The sequence below is a fragment of the Neovison vison genome, chromosome 4, assembly GCF_020171115.1.
Source record: "Neovison vison isolate M4711 chromosome 4, ASM_NN_V1, whole genome shotgun sequence".
Taxonomy (NCBI): Eukaryota; Metazoa; Chordata; class Mammalia; order Carnivora; family Mustelidae; genus Neogale; species Neogale vison.
The window spans coordinates 34750079-34769374 of record NC_058094.1 but is presented as its reverse complement, the minus strand read 5'-3'; the positions used below and the strand labels follow the sequence as shown (position 1 = coordinate 34769374).

The window sequence follows — 19296 nt, the reverse complement described above, 5'->3', positions numbered from 1 at the left end:
GTCCTCAGCTGCCCTCTGGCATAGGCCATGGAGGTCTGAATTCAGGGCTTCACTCTCCCCTAAAGAACCATCTGGAGAGTTGCAAAGTAGTGACGCTCCTTTGGTCCAATTTGAATCAACGGTTTCCAGACTCCTGAATCACCGTGCAGGTGTACCTGGCGACTGGGGCGGACTTCAGATGGTCTCCCTGGGTTTCCTTGAGTCACAGCCCGGCTGTATTACTCAAAGGCAGTTCCTTGCTCTAGGTGAGAAAAAATTGGGAAGTGGCAGAAGTAAAAGGCTGGCACTCATGTTAATGAAGTCAGACTTTTCCAGGTTGGAATGTTGGAATGAAAACAGGTGTCTAGAAGGCACTGCTACAGAATATTAAAAGCCCCTGTGGAAAGTTTTCAGGTGATTTTTAAAAACTGCCTTCTTTATAACTTTTCTGTGTTACTGGAATCTTTATAACAAAATAATTTCATAATAGGAAAAAGCAAAGATCTCTCTGTGGGTAAAAAGGAAGAAAAAGAAGGAAAGCTGGAGCATGTAATAAGCAAAGAAAGGGAGGGGGCAAAAAGGAGCAGCCACTGAGAGGGAAGGAGTGGACAGGCAGGAACCACTGAGGTGGGCAGGCCAGGGGTCCAGGGTCAAGACCTTGCCCCATCTGAATGGCAGCGTAGCTGTCGCTACGGGCTTTGTCCCACCCAAGTTCATATTGAAGTCCTAATGCTTGGTACCTCACAATATGACCTTATTTTGAAATAGGGTCATAGTCGATGAATTCAAGCTAACATGAGGTCATTAGGGTGCAGCCTAATCCAATAGAACTGGTGTCCTTATAAAAGGGGAGATTTGGGCACAGACACATAAACAGGGAGAACCCCATGCATCCATGAAAATGGCCATCTACAAGGCAAGGCGAAGGAAAAGATCCTGCCCTCACAGCCCTCACAACTAACCCTTATTTACACCTTGATCTTGGATTTCTCGCTTCTGGGAGACCATAAACTGCTGTGGTACTTTGTTACCGCAGCCCTAGCAACTAACACACATTTTAGCAAAAACTGTGGCTCTGACCTGACATTTTATTTATTTAAAAATAAAACATAGTAAACCCTTTCTTTCCAGGACTGGACGCTGGGGTACTCTTGCAAGGTTTCCTGCAGGGCCGAGCACATCCAACCAACATCCTGCATGCAGCTGCGTCCAGGAAACCCAAGCAAAGACAATGGACACAGGCTTACCCAGTGTTGTGCTCGAATCCCTGCTCTGACCTGTTCTAGCCATCAATTCTTGGGCAAATTCCTTAACTTATCCGGTTGTCCATTTCACTGAATGCCAAACAAGGAAATTAGAAAAGAATCTCTGGGACACTTACACCTCCTTTGTGAGTCACAGCAGTGCCGCGAGGCTGTGGAGAAGTGAAGAAGTGACCTGGCTTAAGGCTAGGCTTTATTTCCAATGTCTGTGTCCCCTTTAATTTGCTCAACTGCCACGAAATGGCTATCACTGGAGAGTGGGGTTGCTGATAGTGAAGGCTTGAATGAAATCCTTTATTATTGGCAATTTTCAACCCTACTCCCTCCTGACAGAGGGACGTAAGCTCTACTATGTTCTGGAACCACTTTGTTCCAAGGTGATCGGTTTTATTTGACACCAATGTTAACGTTAACATGAACTTCGAGGTACTTAGTATTTATGTCTTCTAGAAACGCTAGTGAAAGCAAAATGTGATACCCAGTTGAATCAGGCTTAGGGTTATACAAAAATGCACATTCCCAAACATCTATCTAGCAGGCACCTCAGCTCACCAAGTGTTAGGAGCTACTAACTTCAACTGGTGTTACAACTTTCCAATTTCAGATAACCCTTCTTCCATTACTTCACAAGTTTGCAATCCTCCCACTCACACAAACCTTGGGTCTTTCTCCAAGTGCTAGTTTGTTCTACTTGTGTATTTCATGTGTAAAACTGTATTGAGATTTTAATTGGTCACTATCCATATTACAATGTTGCACTGACAGTGCTGTGCTCTGGACCCAACATTTTCCCCAACAGCCTATGGTGCAATTTCAAAGTTTGTTTTTAAGGAAGCAGGTCAAATTAGCAACAATTAGCAAAATAGCAACACTGTACATAAAAGGGAAGGGACAGAACATCATGTTACTTGGGGATATTTTCCTTCTCAATGTGAACTTCTCACTTTCTGCTCCAATGCCCTACCCCTTCAGTCTAACTCTAAACCCAGTTCTTATCCAGGCAACATGAAGGCAACATTCGTACATCTTTAAATGACTCTTTTCTTTGGGGAACCAAAAAAGTGCCCCCCCCCGGCAAGTTGATGCATCCTTGAATTCGGAGAAAAATCAAGCTTGAAAAATACTCTTGCTTCATTTCTGTCGAGAAGCGTAAGGAAGAGTATCTTAAGAGGGTAGGTTTAAGTCATGAAGAATTAATGCTGAGGGACAGTCTCAAAGATAAGACACTGAACCCTTAAGCTTGGAAACTGAGTTGCCACCAGTGAAAAACAGACTTGGAATACAGAGTGGAGAAACCCCCAGAAACCAATTTAAGACACAGGATAGATGGAAATCAATGAAACCCAGAGAAAATTCCTAACCTTTAGTCAAGTGTCCCCTCTTCTACACACTGCTGCTTAAAACTGAGTGGTGGCAAAGTTGCAGGCACAGGCACACACCAGATAGTCTGGCACCACTATTTAGGAAAAGCTTTAATTTCCCTGGGCCTAAATTTAATCTGAGTAATATCCTACTAGTTTACTGCAATTACTGCAAGATTTCCTTTTGCACTCTTGCACAACGTTGGGGGGAGGGGAGGCAATGCATGATCATCTGTCAATTGCAGATTCTTAACTTTTCAGCTTTCTATAAATTGATCCAGTGGCAATCTCAAACTAGGCCATCAGCTGCACAGGGTTTTGATAGGCATAAGCAATATTATGATAGAATCAGGATTTGAAAGACCACTCACCAACGGAATTGCTTTTGAAGCTGTAGTTAGGTCAAGGAATTCAGGAGCACAAAACGAGCACATTGGGTAAATTAAGCCTTCTAGTCACGGCCATTTTTAAGAAGCTTGCCCAGTCTGTTTTCAACAAATAGAACCCAAATCCTTCAACCATCTAACACTGGACAGTGTGTGCCTGGAGCTGATCTGTGTTCCCCTATCTATACTCCATTCTAGGTGAAGATCTCAACTATGATTAAGATACATGTAGTACCCACAAATTTCCCCAGTAACGTTTAATGTCAGGCACTGCTACTTTTCAGGTTAACTTCAACTGGCTGAAATGGATGATCATCCATTATCACAATTTCTTTAAAACTAAAAATGCTTTCCTATTTCAATACTCTCTCCTGTCCTGGATTAGCAACAAAGAACTAGGAGGAAAAAGTAAAAAAAGAACAAAAAATCAAACCCACACTATCCTTGATTCGAATTTGACTACAGTCCCAGCAGAGTAAAAGGTTAAAAGGTTCCAGAAATCGTAACTTGTCATCAAAACACAGCCCCCTTAGAGTTAGCAGCTTATTAAGTAGGTACAGATTAGCCTCCAGCAGTACCAGGGAAGACCAGAACTGGTTTTCGTTTCTTATTCCTAGGTTAGGTTTATTCCCATTATGAAACCCTGAATCTGCAAATATACCACTCTCTTATTTTGCCTTCAGGATGGACAAGACAGGAATTGAAGTATTTGGAGGATTTATTCACAACTTGAAGGTGGAAGACTACTTATTCTTTTCTGATCGTCTACTCTAAAGCCAACTAAGCAACTATTTTTACTATATTGTTGGTCAAAAGTTGCTAATATCTACAGTGTGAAAATACAAAGTCCCCAACAAGGGACAAAAAAGATGTGACTGTGGTTTTTTAAACACAGTATTTGCATCGACTATTACAGTGTCCACAATTTCTTGGAATACCTACCTTAACTTATATAAATCAATTTCATTTAGTCTTAAGTAAAATTTAAGAGGCTGGTAAAATTAATGGGTCTAGAAAACATGGCCCTGGAAAGAGAGATCATCTTCATGCTCACATGTACTGAACTTCATCAAAATCTTTCATATGTAATACCCAGCATTATTTTACCAGATTTGCTACTTTATAAAAGATTCCGAAAGAATGCTTTTAAGTTAAAATATATACAAAGTTGATATGCAGAATTAACTCTTTCACGATAGAAGCCAAAGTAAAACATAAGGAGGAATAAAAAGATTTTATCTTGTGTATTCAGAATCACACACAAATTACCTTTACAGTTCAATTTACTATATAGAAATCATTCGGGTTTTATATTTTCAGTTAAATTCTGAACTGAGATTACAATATTATAAAAAAAAAGGATTACATTAATTCAGTACTTTTTAGCATACCAAATTGAAATACATAAGTTCAAACTTCAGATTTATGTGAACAGTCTTCAAATACAATACAGACATTTCTTAAGGTTACCATCTCATTCACATGTGAAATTTGCAACTCTGAGCTGTTAGACACAGAACAACTCTCCTATGAATACGGCAGAGCTGACATGCCACGAAGCCCAAAGCTGTATAGTCCAGCCAAGGACTCAACGTCGTACCATCTTCTAAAAGGTCTGCCATGTCTGGACCACGAAACACAACATGTAAAGAAGGCTGGGAATAATTCCTCCTCTTTATTACGGTTTAAAAAAGTTCCATGTAGCTTGTAACTTTGCATAAAACCCCATATTATACCTTGGTAAAGTCCAAGGGTAATTATAGATGACAATGGATTAGGGTCTTAAATTTAATTATTAGAACCCATGAAATTCAAATGGGCATCAATCAAATCAAAAAATATTAAGCACCTACTGGTTTAGATTGAAATTTATTAGAGATTCATGATCAATTACTTTCCACCTTGAAATCAAGGTGTAAAAACCAGCTATTAAGTGCATTCCAAAACTTCTCCTATGTAGCACAGGTAGAATTTTCTGTCCATTGGCACCAAAGTGAAGTCACATTTCCTCTTGGGAGACAGAAATTCCACATCTGAACATAGAGTAAGTTAGGAAAAAATGACCCCTGTTGTTTATTTTATTACTATTGTGATTCTGAGATCTAGGATTACTAATACACTAGCAGTGAACAACGCAAATTCCTGGCGACAACCGTCAGGTCAGTAACACTAACTCCCTTTCCCCAGTCACAAAATTTTAGTATGAAAAGAATTAAAATTACTAAGCTGAACAAAGGGGAAACAAGAAACTAAGCGTAACTAAAACAAAACAAACTCCTACTAAAGTCTGAAATCACTGCAATTAAGAAATTGAGAACAGGTGTGCTTCACCCCACCCCTTACAACTCTGAATTTAAATAATATTCCGTGCAAAAGAGCATCAGTTTTCTGGATATAGATGTAGCCCTTCTTTATGTTTTAGTGCGCTGCAGAGTTTTCTGCGATTTTATTTCCCTCCCCCCACAGGTTTATTCAAAGTATTTAATAGAATCTTCCATTTCAGCCAAAAGATTTGTAATTCAAAGATTTACTAAGGTATTCATTCTATGCATTCTATCTATACAGAAACACCTATTAATTATTACAATTGATTTATGCAGAATTAACATTTTTGGTGTTAAAATTGTTAAACATCATGCTTACTGCACATCAACTCTCCATAATGAATCTGAACTTCACAATGATTTACCAAACATTTTACTTAAATTACTATTTAAATAACTGAAAAAAATGTACTGAGCCAAACTAAACTTAAATGGGCTATAAAGGGGGGGAAAAACCCTTCAAAACAGTCCATATACACATCTATTTCAAAACTACCTTTGCTAGCTAGCCCCTTTCCCAAAGTTTTAGCCTGAAAAAACAGTAAAATCTACACAAAATTTTATTGCAATCATACAAGGGTTACATTAGGTCAAATACAACAAATACTATGATGCAATTTTACATTTATTAAACTACAGTTCAAAGCACAAATTTACACATTCTAAATACACTAAACATATCTAATGAAGTCACACTGGTCTTCCACTGACATTTGATATATCTGGGTGAAAGACATTTAACTTTACAAGACTTTTTAACATGAATCCTTAGTATAAAAACTGTGTACTTGTATGTAAACGATTTAATGGGGAACCCAATTAATGGGCTTCCATCTCCACTAAGTCATCCATTTTGTTGCATATTTTATTTTAAATGCTTAAGGGGTAGGACAAACTGATAAGTTTAAATCTGGATACATTATCTAAATCTCCCAATTACCCCCCAATGAATTATAGATGAGAGCTGATTTTGTCTGGTCCCAAATAGCTATTACTAATAGATTTTGTTTCCAAGAGAATTAACAGAGTAAGATTGTTTGAATTTGTTTCACATGGAATGTAGACCAGACAAGCTTAACCTGCAACTTCAGATCTAAAGAAGCATTAACGCCTGTTTAAGCTTCAGAAGAAAAGCCATCTTCTTGGCTCAGCTGAATGCAAGAAGGCACAAAGAAGAAGTTCTTCATCATTGTGTCTGAAGTAATTCCAGCATCTTGCATCTCATACCTTTCAAAAAACCAAACACAAAACCGTAATTCTAAGTTTAAGCACAAAGACCACACTAACACAAAAACAAATAGACAAAGAAGTAAGATTATAAAATAAAAATCTTCAAATAACCCGTAACAGAGGAGCATTTTGCTATGACTTGTAAGTTAGACATTTGTTACAGAATTATCAAATATCCAATCACCTCTTTTAAAATGAAAATACCTTACCAATCACTAAATGACATCATGTAGTAAATAGCTGGCCTCTGAAAATCATTAAAAGCAGATGGTTCATGAAGAGAATCTGCTCCCATGTTATCAAAGATAAGCCAATCTCCCACATTCAGCTCAGGAAGAAGACAGCTTTCCACAATTTGATCAAGCTCATCACAGGATGGACCCCAAAGGCTGCTTGTAAACAGAGGCTCATCTTCCTTGTATTTCTGTCAGGAGGAAAGAAACTTTTTAAATTTTTACTCCTGTTCATGCAGTATTGAATTTGAGGGTGGTTGAGAGCATTTTTCATTAGATCACTCAATATTCCTATGAAAGGCAGGCCTAGAGGCAAGGGCAATGATGCTCCTTCTGAACTCTATCTAAGGAAGGCAAACCCTCAGAAATGGGCAATATTCCCTATCCTAAAGTATTCCTCCAAAAATTGGGATGTACCTTTAAAAAAAAAAAGGTCAGTTAATAAACTGCCAAATAAGCCATTCTGTTATTTGTAATACAACTTGCCTTGTGAACCTCTGGAATGGTATTTAAGTCCTCAGACAGTTTACTTGCAAAAGAACCATAAACACCATCATTCATATAATACATGAAGGCTGGTTCATCACTTCCGGTTTTTTCTACTGAAATAAAGCAGAAAAAATGAAGATGAATTTACATTAAAATGTCTAATATAGTTAAAAACTATGCAAAGCATAGCAGACTGAAAATTTATAGAATTCTCTGCTTTCACATTTCCGAAAATATTTAAATTAACTTAAAAAAAAAAAACCTGATACTGATATACCTTAAAACTGTTAGCCTAAAAAAACTGAAAACATACTTCACAAAGGAAGATGATCAATGAACACATGAAAAAGGTGCTCTACGGGAAGTCACCAGGTAAATGCAAAGTAAAACTACAATGATCTTCCACTACCACACACATACTGAATGGATAAAATTAAAAAGTGACAATACAAAAAATAAAAAAATAAAAAAAATAAAAATAAATCAGTAAAAGTGGGGAACAATCAGTGCACATATATACCACCACCAGTGGGAGGGTAAAACACTACTTTGTAATCTTTTATAACATCCACTCTGTGACCCAGCAATTCTATTCTTGGTCATTTCTCCAATGCAATGAAAAAATGTCCACAAGACTTACACAAAAATATAAGTTTTATTTTTAATAACCCACAACTGGAAACAACCAAATATTCATCAGCAAAGATAATAAATCATCTATTCAGTGGAATATTAGCAATAAACATGAAACAAAGTAGTTCGATCAGGCATTATATTGAGCTATCCTAAAATACATGCTAGATGATTCCATTTAAATGAAGTTTGAGGGCAACCCAAACTACTCAATGATGCAAAAACCATCAAAATAGTGACTGGCAAAGGAACAAACCTAGGAAGAGAAAAATTTGATATGACATTTGTTTTTATAGTGATGTCAGTATATGCTTTCTATTAATTTGTCCAATTTATATACTTAAGTTTTTAAATAGGGAGTATAATCTTTTATCAAAAACCAACCCAAAATGGATAGCAAAACTCAGGTTCAGTGATTTGGCTGTTTGTGGTGGTTATGAGTTAGCTATTCGGGAACACCTTCTGCGTCTGCCATACTTCAGCAAATACGTACGTGTATGTGTTGGATAATGGGAGCTAATTTTTCACCGTTGGTTAAAGGAGTTGCAATATGTAAGCAGAAAAACAGAAAGCACCATGTAATATACTACATGCACAGCTTTTGATGATATACACTTAGGTCTGCTGTGTGTGTGTGTGTGTGTGTGTGTGTGTGTGTATGCACGTACACACACACACATTTTCTGGTTCTGTTCAGTGAGAAAGCCCAGATGAAATGATCCATCAGTAGTAGTGAATACAACCAATACTCACTCCTTTCTTGGTTTTTAAAATCCCACTCTCCATTAAAATGAACTAGAGGCTCTTTGGAAAAATCACCAATTCTTGGACTGAGGCAGGTAAAGAACCTGGAACATCTGGATGTACCATGAAGTAAAAAGCACTCGGGGAACGATGAGGACATGTCAAAAGGACCCCAATTTTCGACAGCAAATAAAAATAATCGATTACATCATCTGCTGAATAAGTATCTAGGAGTCTAAACTACTATAAATAAATAGAAGGGAAAACTCTGAGATTAAATAAGAGTCAGAAATTCACTGATGTTATTAAAACCAATTGGGTAAAGTACCAAAAGAAAAAGGTTATTTACAAACTATCTTTCCACTTCATAATGAAGAAAGCCACCTGATACCACCTTAACCGGGTGATCAAAATGGAAGTCCCTTCTATTCTTACTGCAGCTCTTCAACTTTGAGGTATTTTAAAAACTCAGGAAAAAAAATTTATTCTTCCTGCTAACTTAAGGGGAAAAAAAACCTATAGGAATAAATCTTCTTAATGCAGAAGAGTACTTTCTACATTTTTTTAAAGTGGTATTTGTCAGCAAGACAGACTGTCTAGTGTCTCTGTTGGTTTGACTAGAGACCGATTTAGACTCAGCTGGCCCTTGCTATATAAAAAAATATAAAGCAGATCCTCTCTGTGACCCATCTGACTAAGAGGAACATAATGAAAGACGTTATAATAAAACACTGGCTCTTAACAAGATAGGAGAATCAATCACCTGGGGGAAGTTTATCTACAACATGACTAACTAGGGGAAATCTGGGTGGCTCTGTCGGTTAAGCGACTGACTCCAGATTTTGGCTACGGTCATGATCTCAAGGTCACGAGATTGAGCCCTGCCCTCAGGCTCTGCACTGGGCAAGGAGTGCTTAAGATGTTTCCCCCTCCCCAGGCCCACCCCACATCCATGTGGGGTATCTAAAAAATAATAATAATAAATAAAAATGCATATCTAAACATCAGAACCAAGAATTAGACTTTAGAAGTCTTATGGAGTGATAACTTCACTAGGGCATTTTAAAAAGCTCCCTAGCTGCTTACAGCTAATTGAAGATCACCCACAACCTCATGATCCATAAATGTCCATGTCCAACAGTATTTTATACTTGACTAGTATCAGACAATTTCAATTAGTTTGAAGATGAATTTATCTAACAGAAACAAAATTATACACTTTGTAACTTACCTCCAGAGGAAAATTTATCATTCTCAACAACTTTCTTTGCAATGATATTAACTGCAAGTGTAAATGCAGAAGACACATAGTAGCTTCCAGGTTCTGAGATTATCTTAATGCCAGATCCTTCAGGAAAGTAGACATCCAACAAAGGGCTGATAACATGATTAACCTATGAATTTTAAACCCATTATGATTTCAATACTGAATTAGATAATTCACATTAAGAGACTGACTGGCTTCCTAGACAATTTAAAACCAAAGTAGTTCCAATTACAGACCAGAAAGCTTAGCTATTTAGCAATTATCTTCAAGCAATTAAGCAGGCTTTGAGACATCTAAGTTTACATTTTCAGAATGGCATTAATTTAAAAAATTTTGTAATTCCCATGGCAAACAGCTACTGGTGATTGTTTAAAATTATGTTTCTATACTCCTTAACACTAACAATGAAAGAGCAAATGATCCAATCAGTTTCTAGATTTTACAGAATGAGAGATGGAAGGGACAGCAGAAAGGTGAGTAGTAATATACATCAGATAAAACAGCTTAAACTGTCCAAACTATAAATTCATATGTACTATCTAGTACTCCATTAGAACAGAAACAACTGAATACAGACTTGTGTAAGTTATGCTATAGACTTCATTGCATTAAGCTTTTCAAAGTTAGCTAGGTCTTCTCACTGCCTCTTCATCTTCTTGGAATCAAATTTTAAACAGATGTTTCTTATAGGTTTATCTCTTGTCTATGGCGTGCCTGGGTGGCTCAGTGGGTTAAAGCCTCTGCCTCAGCTCATGATCTCAGGGTCCTGGGATTGAGCCCCGCATTGGGAACCCATCTCAGGAGGCAGCCTGCTTCAGCCTCTCTCTCTGCCTACCTCTCTGCCTACCTGTTATCTTTCTCTGTCAAATAAATAAAATCTTTTAAAAAATTAAAAGATAAATAATAAATTTAAAAATACACCCTCATCTACATCTACTAGTTAAGTAGCAAAGTAATGAGATTACTCCTGTATATCCATCCGCTGAATTAAATTTACCTCTTCCAACTGAAATTCAGTTCCTGTGAAGCCTCCGCCAATATCTAACATGTTCATCGTGAAGCCAAATTCTCCCTAGAGATGGAAAAAAGTACTTTAAATGCTTATCCAAATTGTTAAGGCTACAGTAACATTTAAAAAAACCCCTTCCCAAGGAGGCAAATAGTAACTGTTACTAATCCTTTATGGCAATGGCTTTGGTCTCTACCAACAGAAACAGATTTATTCAGTGTTGTGTATGTATATTGTGTATATATATACTGTCTTCCTGATGATGTCTGTACTGTCTTGCAGACATATGCAAGTAAATTACTATTTTCATCCCTTTACCTACTTAAAAAATAAGACCGTATGGAACTCTTGCTGCATGGAGTCTGCTTATCCCCCCCTTCCTCTCAGGCATGTGCATTTGTGCACACACGTTCTCTCTCTCAAATAAATGGATAAATAACTGAAGAGAGAAAAGATGAAGAGAAAAGCAAAAATAAGATCCTGGCTAAAAATATCGAAATAATTTAAGGAAAAAACTTACAGCCATGTCAAACACACATCGAGCATCAGACAGAGCATGTACATATACTTGAGATTCTTTGCAAGCACTTGAAACATGAAATCTGAAAGAAAGAGATTAATAAATTTAAAGCAACAGTAAATTTTAGAAGCCCTTCCTATCATTCTTTTCAGTTCTCATTCACCATACTGACACAGTATTCACAGTAATCTTACCAAATATTTAAAGAATTGGGAGGCACAAGCCCCTAATTATCCAAGTTATAATACAGGATTTCAGAAAAGACAATGTTGGAGTTAATACTGTAACTTCTTAAAGAATTTTTAACGAGTTATCAGACAGGCTTTATAACTATCACACAAGCACATGCTTTTATGTATAGTAAAGTAACAAACTCCAACAATATAACTAGATTATAAAATCTTTTATAAATCTAATTTGAATGTACAACTTCATCTGACAAAATAAAAATGTCTACTGTGAAATACAAATGAACATTAATTCAGCTGAGTATTACTAACACTTGTTAGTATTACTTGAGAGATACTTATCAGAGATTCAGAATAGAAAACTAAAATTTAATTGAAATACAATTCTGTATCCTGTGGCAATCGTTAAACCAATCTGTTAAATTTATATGAAAAAGTCAATTTTACTGTATATTAACTTTAAAAATAGAAATATGAAAACTCTCAAATACTTGTCAGTATCTGTCACCTAAGACAGAATTAAACTTATAAGGGGTGATTCATTATCCATCTTTTTGAATAATTTAAAAAGCAAGATCTAGGACTGTAGTAATATTAACAGTGGACCTGCATCTCAAAAAATTTGGAGCTGTGTTCCAAATTTGACTCAGATCATAGTTCTGAGGCTATGATCAAATCATTAAATCTGAGTATCCATTTCTGCACATGTAAATATCAAGAAGGTAATAGAACGTTTTATTGGCATGCCCAAGGGATTAAAAAGAGAAGGAATACACTTTTAAAAATGTGGTTTAAAAAAAAAAAAAAAGACAACTCAGATGAATGTCATTCTGGTATTCATTAGAATTCTAGTACATCCTCTCCCTCCAATTTAAAAGGAGGGGTTTTATATTACTACCAAACTGAATTTTTATTTACTATTTTATCTCTTAATTAGGGAAGGGAGAGGTGTGTGTATAAAATTATATTAAGGATAAAACGTATTTGTCCTTCCTAGACTAAAAAAATATATATTAAACTGAAAGTTCAATCTATCAGACTTCATACAAATGAAGTGTTAAAAGATCATCAGAAAAACAAAGACTTATCACCATAAAATGAAGTTTCAAACGAAATACTCACTTAACACCAATAATTTGGACATCAAGTTCCTTAGCACATTCCAAGAGATGCCTACAGTTCTTCAGGGTAGTGCCAAACTTCATGTTACCCTCTTCGCCTCCAATATTATCTTCTGTTGCAATATGTAGTAAGACCCTAAGAGAAGGGGAAGATGATTGGGGCAGAGTTGGTTTACATCATCATCAGCACATGTGAAGCCTGAAGTTGTAGGAAGTATGTTGATTATGTTGCCAGTGCTCCCAAATCCAGCGACGGTTGAATCAAGTGAACCTAATGAAAAACAATCCTGTATAGAGAAAAAACTAGCCATTAGGGCCTAAAGCATGAAGCTTACAAGGACGGGAATTTGGAAAATGCAGGAAGTTAAGACTCTGTTGTAGCAGCAAGAGTCAGTGGGCTCTGTAATGAAAGACGACATTACTTTCAAATGAAGTCCATCAGTCCATAAAACCACCTAGAAAGACTAAATTGAATAGCAATGCCATCACTGTCTTTCACTTAAGAGTTATCAGGGCTTTTACATGTTTCAAGTTTCCTCAACTGTTCCAGCTGGCTAACCTTCTACCACTTATTTTGAAAATTCCCATTAATCTCTTCCATCTTACAAAAAAACTGGCAAACTGGGAGTTATTTAATGTGTCTAAACAGTAGCCTTTTAAAGATACTGATTGAAATCTACTTGTTATTTTCTTCCAAATTATGACAACCAAGACAAAATGAGACTGTCTCAGGAGATACTCAAGTTAATTACCAACCACTAAAACCCACTAATATGCAAATGCTGTTTAAAAACTGTATTCCCAAGGAAGTCCTGATGAATGACTGCTGATCAGAAGGGGTTAAGTCTCATAGAAGCAAATTATTCTTCCTCTGTGCAGAATCAGCTCTATTAAGAATGCACCATCCACTTTACAGTTAGTACAGTAACCCCAGCTCAGGGCTTATCTTTAGAAGATCATAGAACAGAAAGATTTTTCTAGAGATAAGTGGTTCACTAAAATTTCCCCCCAAAGGCCTTATCCAAATAAAGGTTTTTAGGGTAATCAATCCTATCAGGACACCTAACAATACCATCAAAGTTGGTAAGAAAATTATAAATGTACAAGGAAAATATGGATATGATACATACATACTTTCAGGACCACACATAATAACCCTATAAAAGCTAGCAATTTTGTACTAATATAATTTTAGTAGATCCTAAAATCTTGACATACCAGTTCATGACAACATTAAATCTGCCTTTTTGCTTTTAAAAAGTAAACTTTTTAATTTAAAAAAAAAAAATCTTCGGATACATGCAGTTACAAGTTAAAAAATATACATTAAACTTCCTATTCAAAGAGAAGAGTGGGTCTTAAAAAAAGAAACACCTACATCTACAGTCTAGGTTCCTAAGACACTGTCACTAAAGACAAACATTTAGAAACTACAGCCAAAGGCATATTAAACTCCCAGTCAACCAGGGAAAAAAGCTGACAATCCTGTTCCCAACATGAACAAATAACTACTAGTAGGGTTGATGTGACTATGAAAATACATCTGTGGCCCTCAATTTTATTATTCCAACAACCTCATTTTCTTGCTTGAATTAAAGATTATAAATTCCTCCCGGGACGCCTGGGTGGCGCAGTTGGTTGGACGACTGCCTTCGGCTCAGGGCGTGATCCTGGAGTCCCGGGATCGAGTCCCACATCGGGCTCCCAGCTCCATGGGGAGTCTGCTTCGCTCTCTGACCTTCTCCTCGCTCATGCTCTCTCTCACTGTCTCTCTCTCTCAAATAAATAAATAAAAATCTTTAAAAAAAAAAAAAAGATTATAAATTCCTATTCCAAACTGCCCTTATCTTATCCCAACTCTACAAGAAGGACCCAGAAGTGGGCACCAATAAAATGCTAGTAGCATCTTCCATGTCATAACTTTAAATAAATTTAAAAAAATAATTAAAATACATAGCACTGCTCTACATAAATGTCCTTTTCCCAGGCCAAAGACAAACCCAAACCCTAGGCCATAAGGTAATATTCCCATGTACTTGGTTTTACACTTACTTGGCATTTGGGTGATTACGTGCGATTTTCTTCAACTCAACTTCATTGTCACATGTCATGATATTCACTCCAATCTTTGCTGCGTACTTTATTTGAGACACTTGCTTGCAAGGACTTATATAAATGATGTTTTCGGGAGACACACCCAATTCTTGCACTAAAGCCATTTCAGTCTATAAAAACACATTTTAAAGTGTCATCTAAAAGGCAACATTTCTATTACTTTTCATTTAATTACTACTTTATACTATCTTTGTTAAAATCCTTCAAAAAGGTATAACTAACCATCAGAGAAATCTCATGGTTTAGAATTATTTTGCTTTCATCAGAAGTTAACAGTCTAGCTAGCTCCAGCCTAAGAATGAGGAACAAAAAGTTCTTGATTAAAGATTTTAAAAAAAAAAAAAAAAAAGGCTTTTAAAGTCTCATCTCACTGAAACTTTCCTTTCATTGGTACACCTGAAAAGTCTGTACATTTCCATTAGGCTGCGAATTTACACAAGAACTTAAAAACATCCGCAGGTGAAACTTCCTTGCAATTTTTCTTTTCTTTTTTATTTTTTTTTTTTTACAGATTTTATGTATTTATTTGACAGAGAGAAATCACAAGTAGATGGAGAGGCAGGCAGAGAGAGAGAGAGAGGGAAGCAGACTCCCTGCTGAGCAGAGAGCCCGATGCAGGACTCGATCCCAGGACCCCGAGATCATGACCTGAGCCGAAGGCAGCGGCCCAACCCACTGAGCCACCCAGGCGCCCCTCCTTGCAATTTTTCTAACTAAGTTAAAGTAAGTTCTAAAATGTTGCATCTCAGTGACAAAATAATGAAAAATACTTACTTTACTGGAGCAAGCAAATCCAGTTCCAAGAGCTGCCAAAATCTCAAGTACAGCTGGAGTGGAGTTGCACTTTACTGTGTAGAATGGCTTGATCTGAGCCACTATGTTCTGCCACTGACTGTGTTTCTTCACAATCTTTCCAAGATCTCCCACAAAAAATGCATTTTTCCCCGTCTGTTGTGATTGTGAAAATAAGAAAAAAAAAAATCAAAGAACTATTGAAAATAAAGTACCATTGAAATACAATAAATAGTACAATAAAGTACTATTGAAAATAAAGTAGTAAAGAACTCCCTTTTTCCTCCACAAATGAGCCAAGATACACACTTACATACACTCCCACATTTAAGGCTTAAGAGCCATTAAGATAGATTCAGCAAACACAGGAAAATCCAAACACCTTTCTTTTTAAACCTGACTTTTGCTGTGCTAAGCTGGCACGTAAAATATTCTTTGCTTTGCTTTTTTAAAAAACATTATCAATTATAGGGACTTGCAACTTTATAACTGCCTCCATTTGGGGGGACTAGAGGAGGAAGAAACCACCTGTTTCGTTCCATGCTTTGCTAAGCTGTTCAAAGTATTCACTTTGGTAGTTCAGGATCTAATTTCCTATTACAGTGAGTAGAATCAGGAATGTTAAACAAAATAAGCTATATATCTCCATTATAAATTGCACCTAACGGCAAACAACAAAGCAACACAACTTAATGTTTAAGGAGACAAAGTTGGTAGAGAAGACAAAGAGAATGACAAAATTGTATTTAAAAAATACAGAAGCCACTGAATGTCCAATAAATCTGAGTAAGGACACTCTTCCCTCAAAATTAAAAACAGATTTTTATTAGGGATCTGGGGAGATCAGTAATGATTTTATCAGGGTTACTCTAAGGGTCAAAGGATTGTAATATGTCAGGCAAAGTATAAGTCACTCAATGCTGGATGGCAGACAATAATCTTATTTATAAGACACAACACCTAAATATTGTTTGAAAAGCCATGAAGACCGTATTACTGCTTTCAATTCTTTAATACACACTTGAAAATGTACACTATTGGAACATACTGACCAGGAAACAGGATTGGAAATCATGGTTTTTGCATGGCAGATAGGGGATAGTTATACTCAAGTTACTCCATCCTTTCAAGATATGCCATTCCTAATATTTTAGAGACAGAAAATTTATTTTCACTTTAATACCCCCCCAAAAGAAAAAAAAAAAGAAGAGGAGGAGGCGGCGGCGGCGGCCATTATGGCTACCAGCAAGAGAACTGGGACTTAAAAACAACCCACAAGATGTTCAGTTGTAATCACTTTTGAGCCGTAGAATTAGATGACAATGCTAGGAGAGCACAGGATTTCAGACCAACCCTTACTAAATGCTACTGAATGTTGGATAATTCAAGATTGTGGGACAAGAATGAATGAAAGGAATATTTCAAAAATCATTATCTGGCCCACAAAGAATGTTGCAAAAATTAGATAAGAGAGAGCTCAGCATTACTTCCACTAGGAGGTTCTCTAGTGACAGGAGAGAAAATGGTTTGGTTATACAACAGTCTGAACAGTATGGCAAGTGTCCCCCCCCCCCCAAATTTTGATGGCAGTAGAAAGAGAACGGGATTTTGCAGAAATGTGGGGAGATTTGAGCACATCTATAAAGGTTAAGAAGATTTTTGGTGTTCTATGACCGAATACCAGTAACACGAAAACAATTCAACAAGTTTGAGGAATATGGGAAATTAGCCCCAACAAAGAAACAAATTTTATCAGTAAGGCAATAAATATAATTCTATCACTAAATACAAAACAAAAATAATCTTAAGTGACAATGAATAGGAGTCTGTAGAAGCGGACACTTGGTGTAGTAGAGAGTAAACATTCTGTGTAAGTCATCAAATTCTCATCCAACATACAACCAAGATTATCTGAAATATAAATTATTATCTATTCAAGCATATAGTTGAGGGAAATAAGTAAGAAGCCAATTAGTGACTAGGAGGACAGGAACATAACAAAAAAAACAGAACATATAAGAGTTGGGTGCTAAAAGGCAGAGCAGAGAAAGAGCTATAAGGAAGCCTTTGTTTTAATGTGGGCTAGAAAGAAAACCTCATCACTACTCAAAGGAAGTGGGGGCATAAAATTAAGACAATTTGAGTAAGTTAACATCTGAAAAAAGTACTTTTATCAAGACTAACATCTTGGAAATAGAGCAATGTTTTAGAATTCAGAAATTTATAAACACTGTATCTGAGAAATATAATATGGCACACTTACCAGGGTATGTTCATAAACATAGTTATCAATAACATTTCCAAGGTTTGTTCCTTCATCCAACAGGCCAACGGAGTAGTTTGCATCGTCAAGAAATCCTTTCATCTCAGCCGTATTCCACAAAGCCGAAAGTCATAAACCAGGAAAAACAAGAAGACGGGCCACCAAGCCTTATGTCTGGGTCCTTAGAATATGCAACAAACTGTCAAAATAGAAGTTTTTTCAAAATCTGAATTATTTCACTAGTTAACCTTAGTGTAGTTGTCAATGCAGTGTGCTAAATGCCTAATTAAGTAAGGAATCTGTGATCACTTAACACTTGCACACTGGATCATTTGATATCTCGTAGTGCCCACTTTAAAGTGAATGTGTATTTTATACATTTAAAAAAACTGAGCTCAATATGACAATTTAACTGCACACATGTGCAGTTTATTCCCAGTCACCTTATTTACGCAGAGTTTTAGATCTAGTCTGTTATTATTTATCTTGCTTTTTTTCATAACACTTAAGAAATTTCAGGAAAAATTCATTGTAAGGAAATAAAACTAGTGAAATACCTATCTGCAGCCAAGAAATTAAAATACTGGGGCGCCTGAGTGGCTCAGTGGGTTAAGCCTCTGCCTTTGGCTCCGGTCATGGTCTCAGGGTCCTGGGATCAAGCCCCGCATCGGCCTCTCTGCTCAATAGGGAGCCTGCTTCCTCCTCTCTCTGCCTGCCTCTCTGCCTACTTGTGATCTCTGTCTGTCAAATAAAATCTTTAAAAAAAAATAAAAAATAAATAAAATACTGGCCTAAGCTTCTATACACTGCCAGCCACATCCCATGGCATGCTAACAGGTAACTACAGATACAGGTCTAAATTCTACAGCAGACGAGAAAGTAAAGTAACAGCAATGGGTGGGGGTAGAGTGACTTTAGCAGACCATCTACAGCTTTGATACAGACTGTGCAGCTCTCACCTCAAGCTGAAAATGGTACCAGCTACACCAGGTTAGCAAAGTTAAAGTTTCTTATGAAGTAAGTGGAAATCCTTATTGGACTAGAAGTCAGAAACCCACATGGTTGTGGCTCTAACATTTAATAATTACATGATCCTAGCTCAATTTCTCTAAACTTCAGTTAATTATATTAACTACATCAAAAGGCTGCTGTAATTATATATATATATATAGAGAGAGAGCGCATATTAATAAAAAATACTTAAGTGTTGCTTCAGAACAGAGTTAAAATTAAATCGCCAATTGCCAGAAACACAGAAATGCCACCATAATTTAAAACTAGGTACAAGCTGGCACTTGGTACATCCTAAGCCATTTAGGAAGAACTCTAAAAAGGCAGGCTAAATCTAACCTCTTTCCTATGAAGAAATCTCTCCCTTCC

The 19296-nt window shown here is 36.6% G+C and overlaps 1 protein-coding gene across 5 annotated transcripts in view; it reads right to left on the bottom strand.

Moving 5' to 3' along the window:
- Window positions 1–4217: 4217 nt before the first annotated feature.
- The window catches only part of AZIN1 (antizyme inhibitor 1), a 31984-nt gene continuing 16905 nt past the window's right edge, over window positions 4218–19296 (bottom strand). For 4 of the 5 annotated variants that reach the window (XM_044245177.1, XM_044245178.1, XM_044245176.1 and 1 more), the window contains 10 exons: window positions 17917–18115; window positions 15636–15809; window positions 14799–14971; window positions 12748–12882; window positions 11438–11519; window positions 10906–10980; window positions 9873–10035; window positions 7262–7377; window positions 6752–6966; window positions 4218–6539 (listed from right to left, as the gene is read on the bottom strand). In XM_044245177.1, the coding sequence (XP_044101112.1) occupies window positions 6428–6539; window positions 6752–6966; window positions 7262–7377; window positions 9873–10035; window positions 10906–10980; window positions 11438–11519; window positions 12748–12882; window positions 14799–14971; window positions 15636–15809; window positions 17917–18018 (1347 nt within the window). In that variant the 5' untranslated portion in view covers window positions 18019–18115 and the 3' untranslated portion in view covers window positions 4218–6427. The remainder of the gene's footprint in view (window positions 6540–6751; window positions 6967–7261; window positions 7378–9872; window positions 10036–10905; window positions 10981–11437; window positions 11520–12747; window positions 12883–14798; window positions 14972–15635; window positions 15810–17916; window positions 18116–19296) is intronic. The other variant, XM_044245179.1, reaches the window with a different exon arrangement.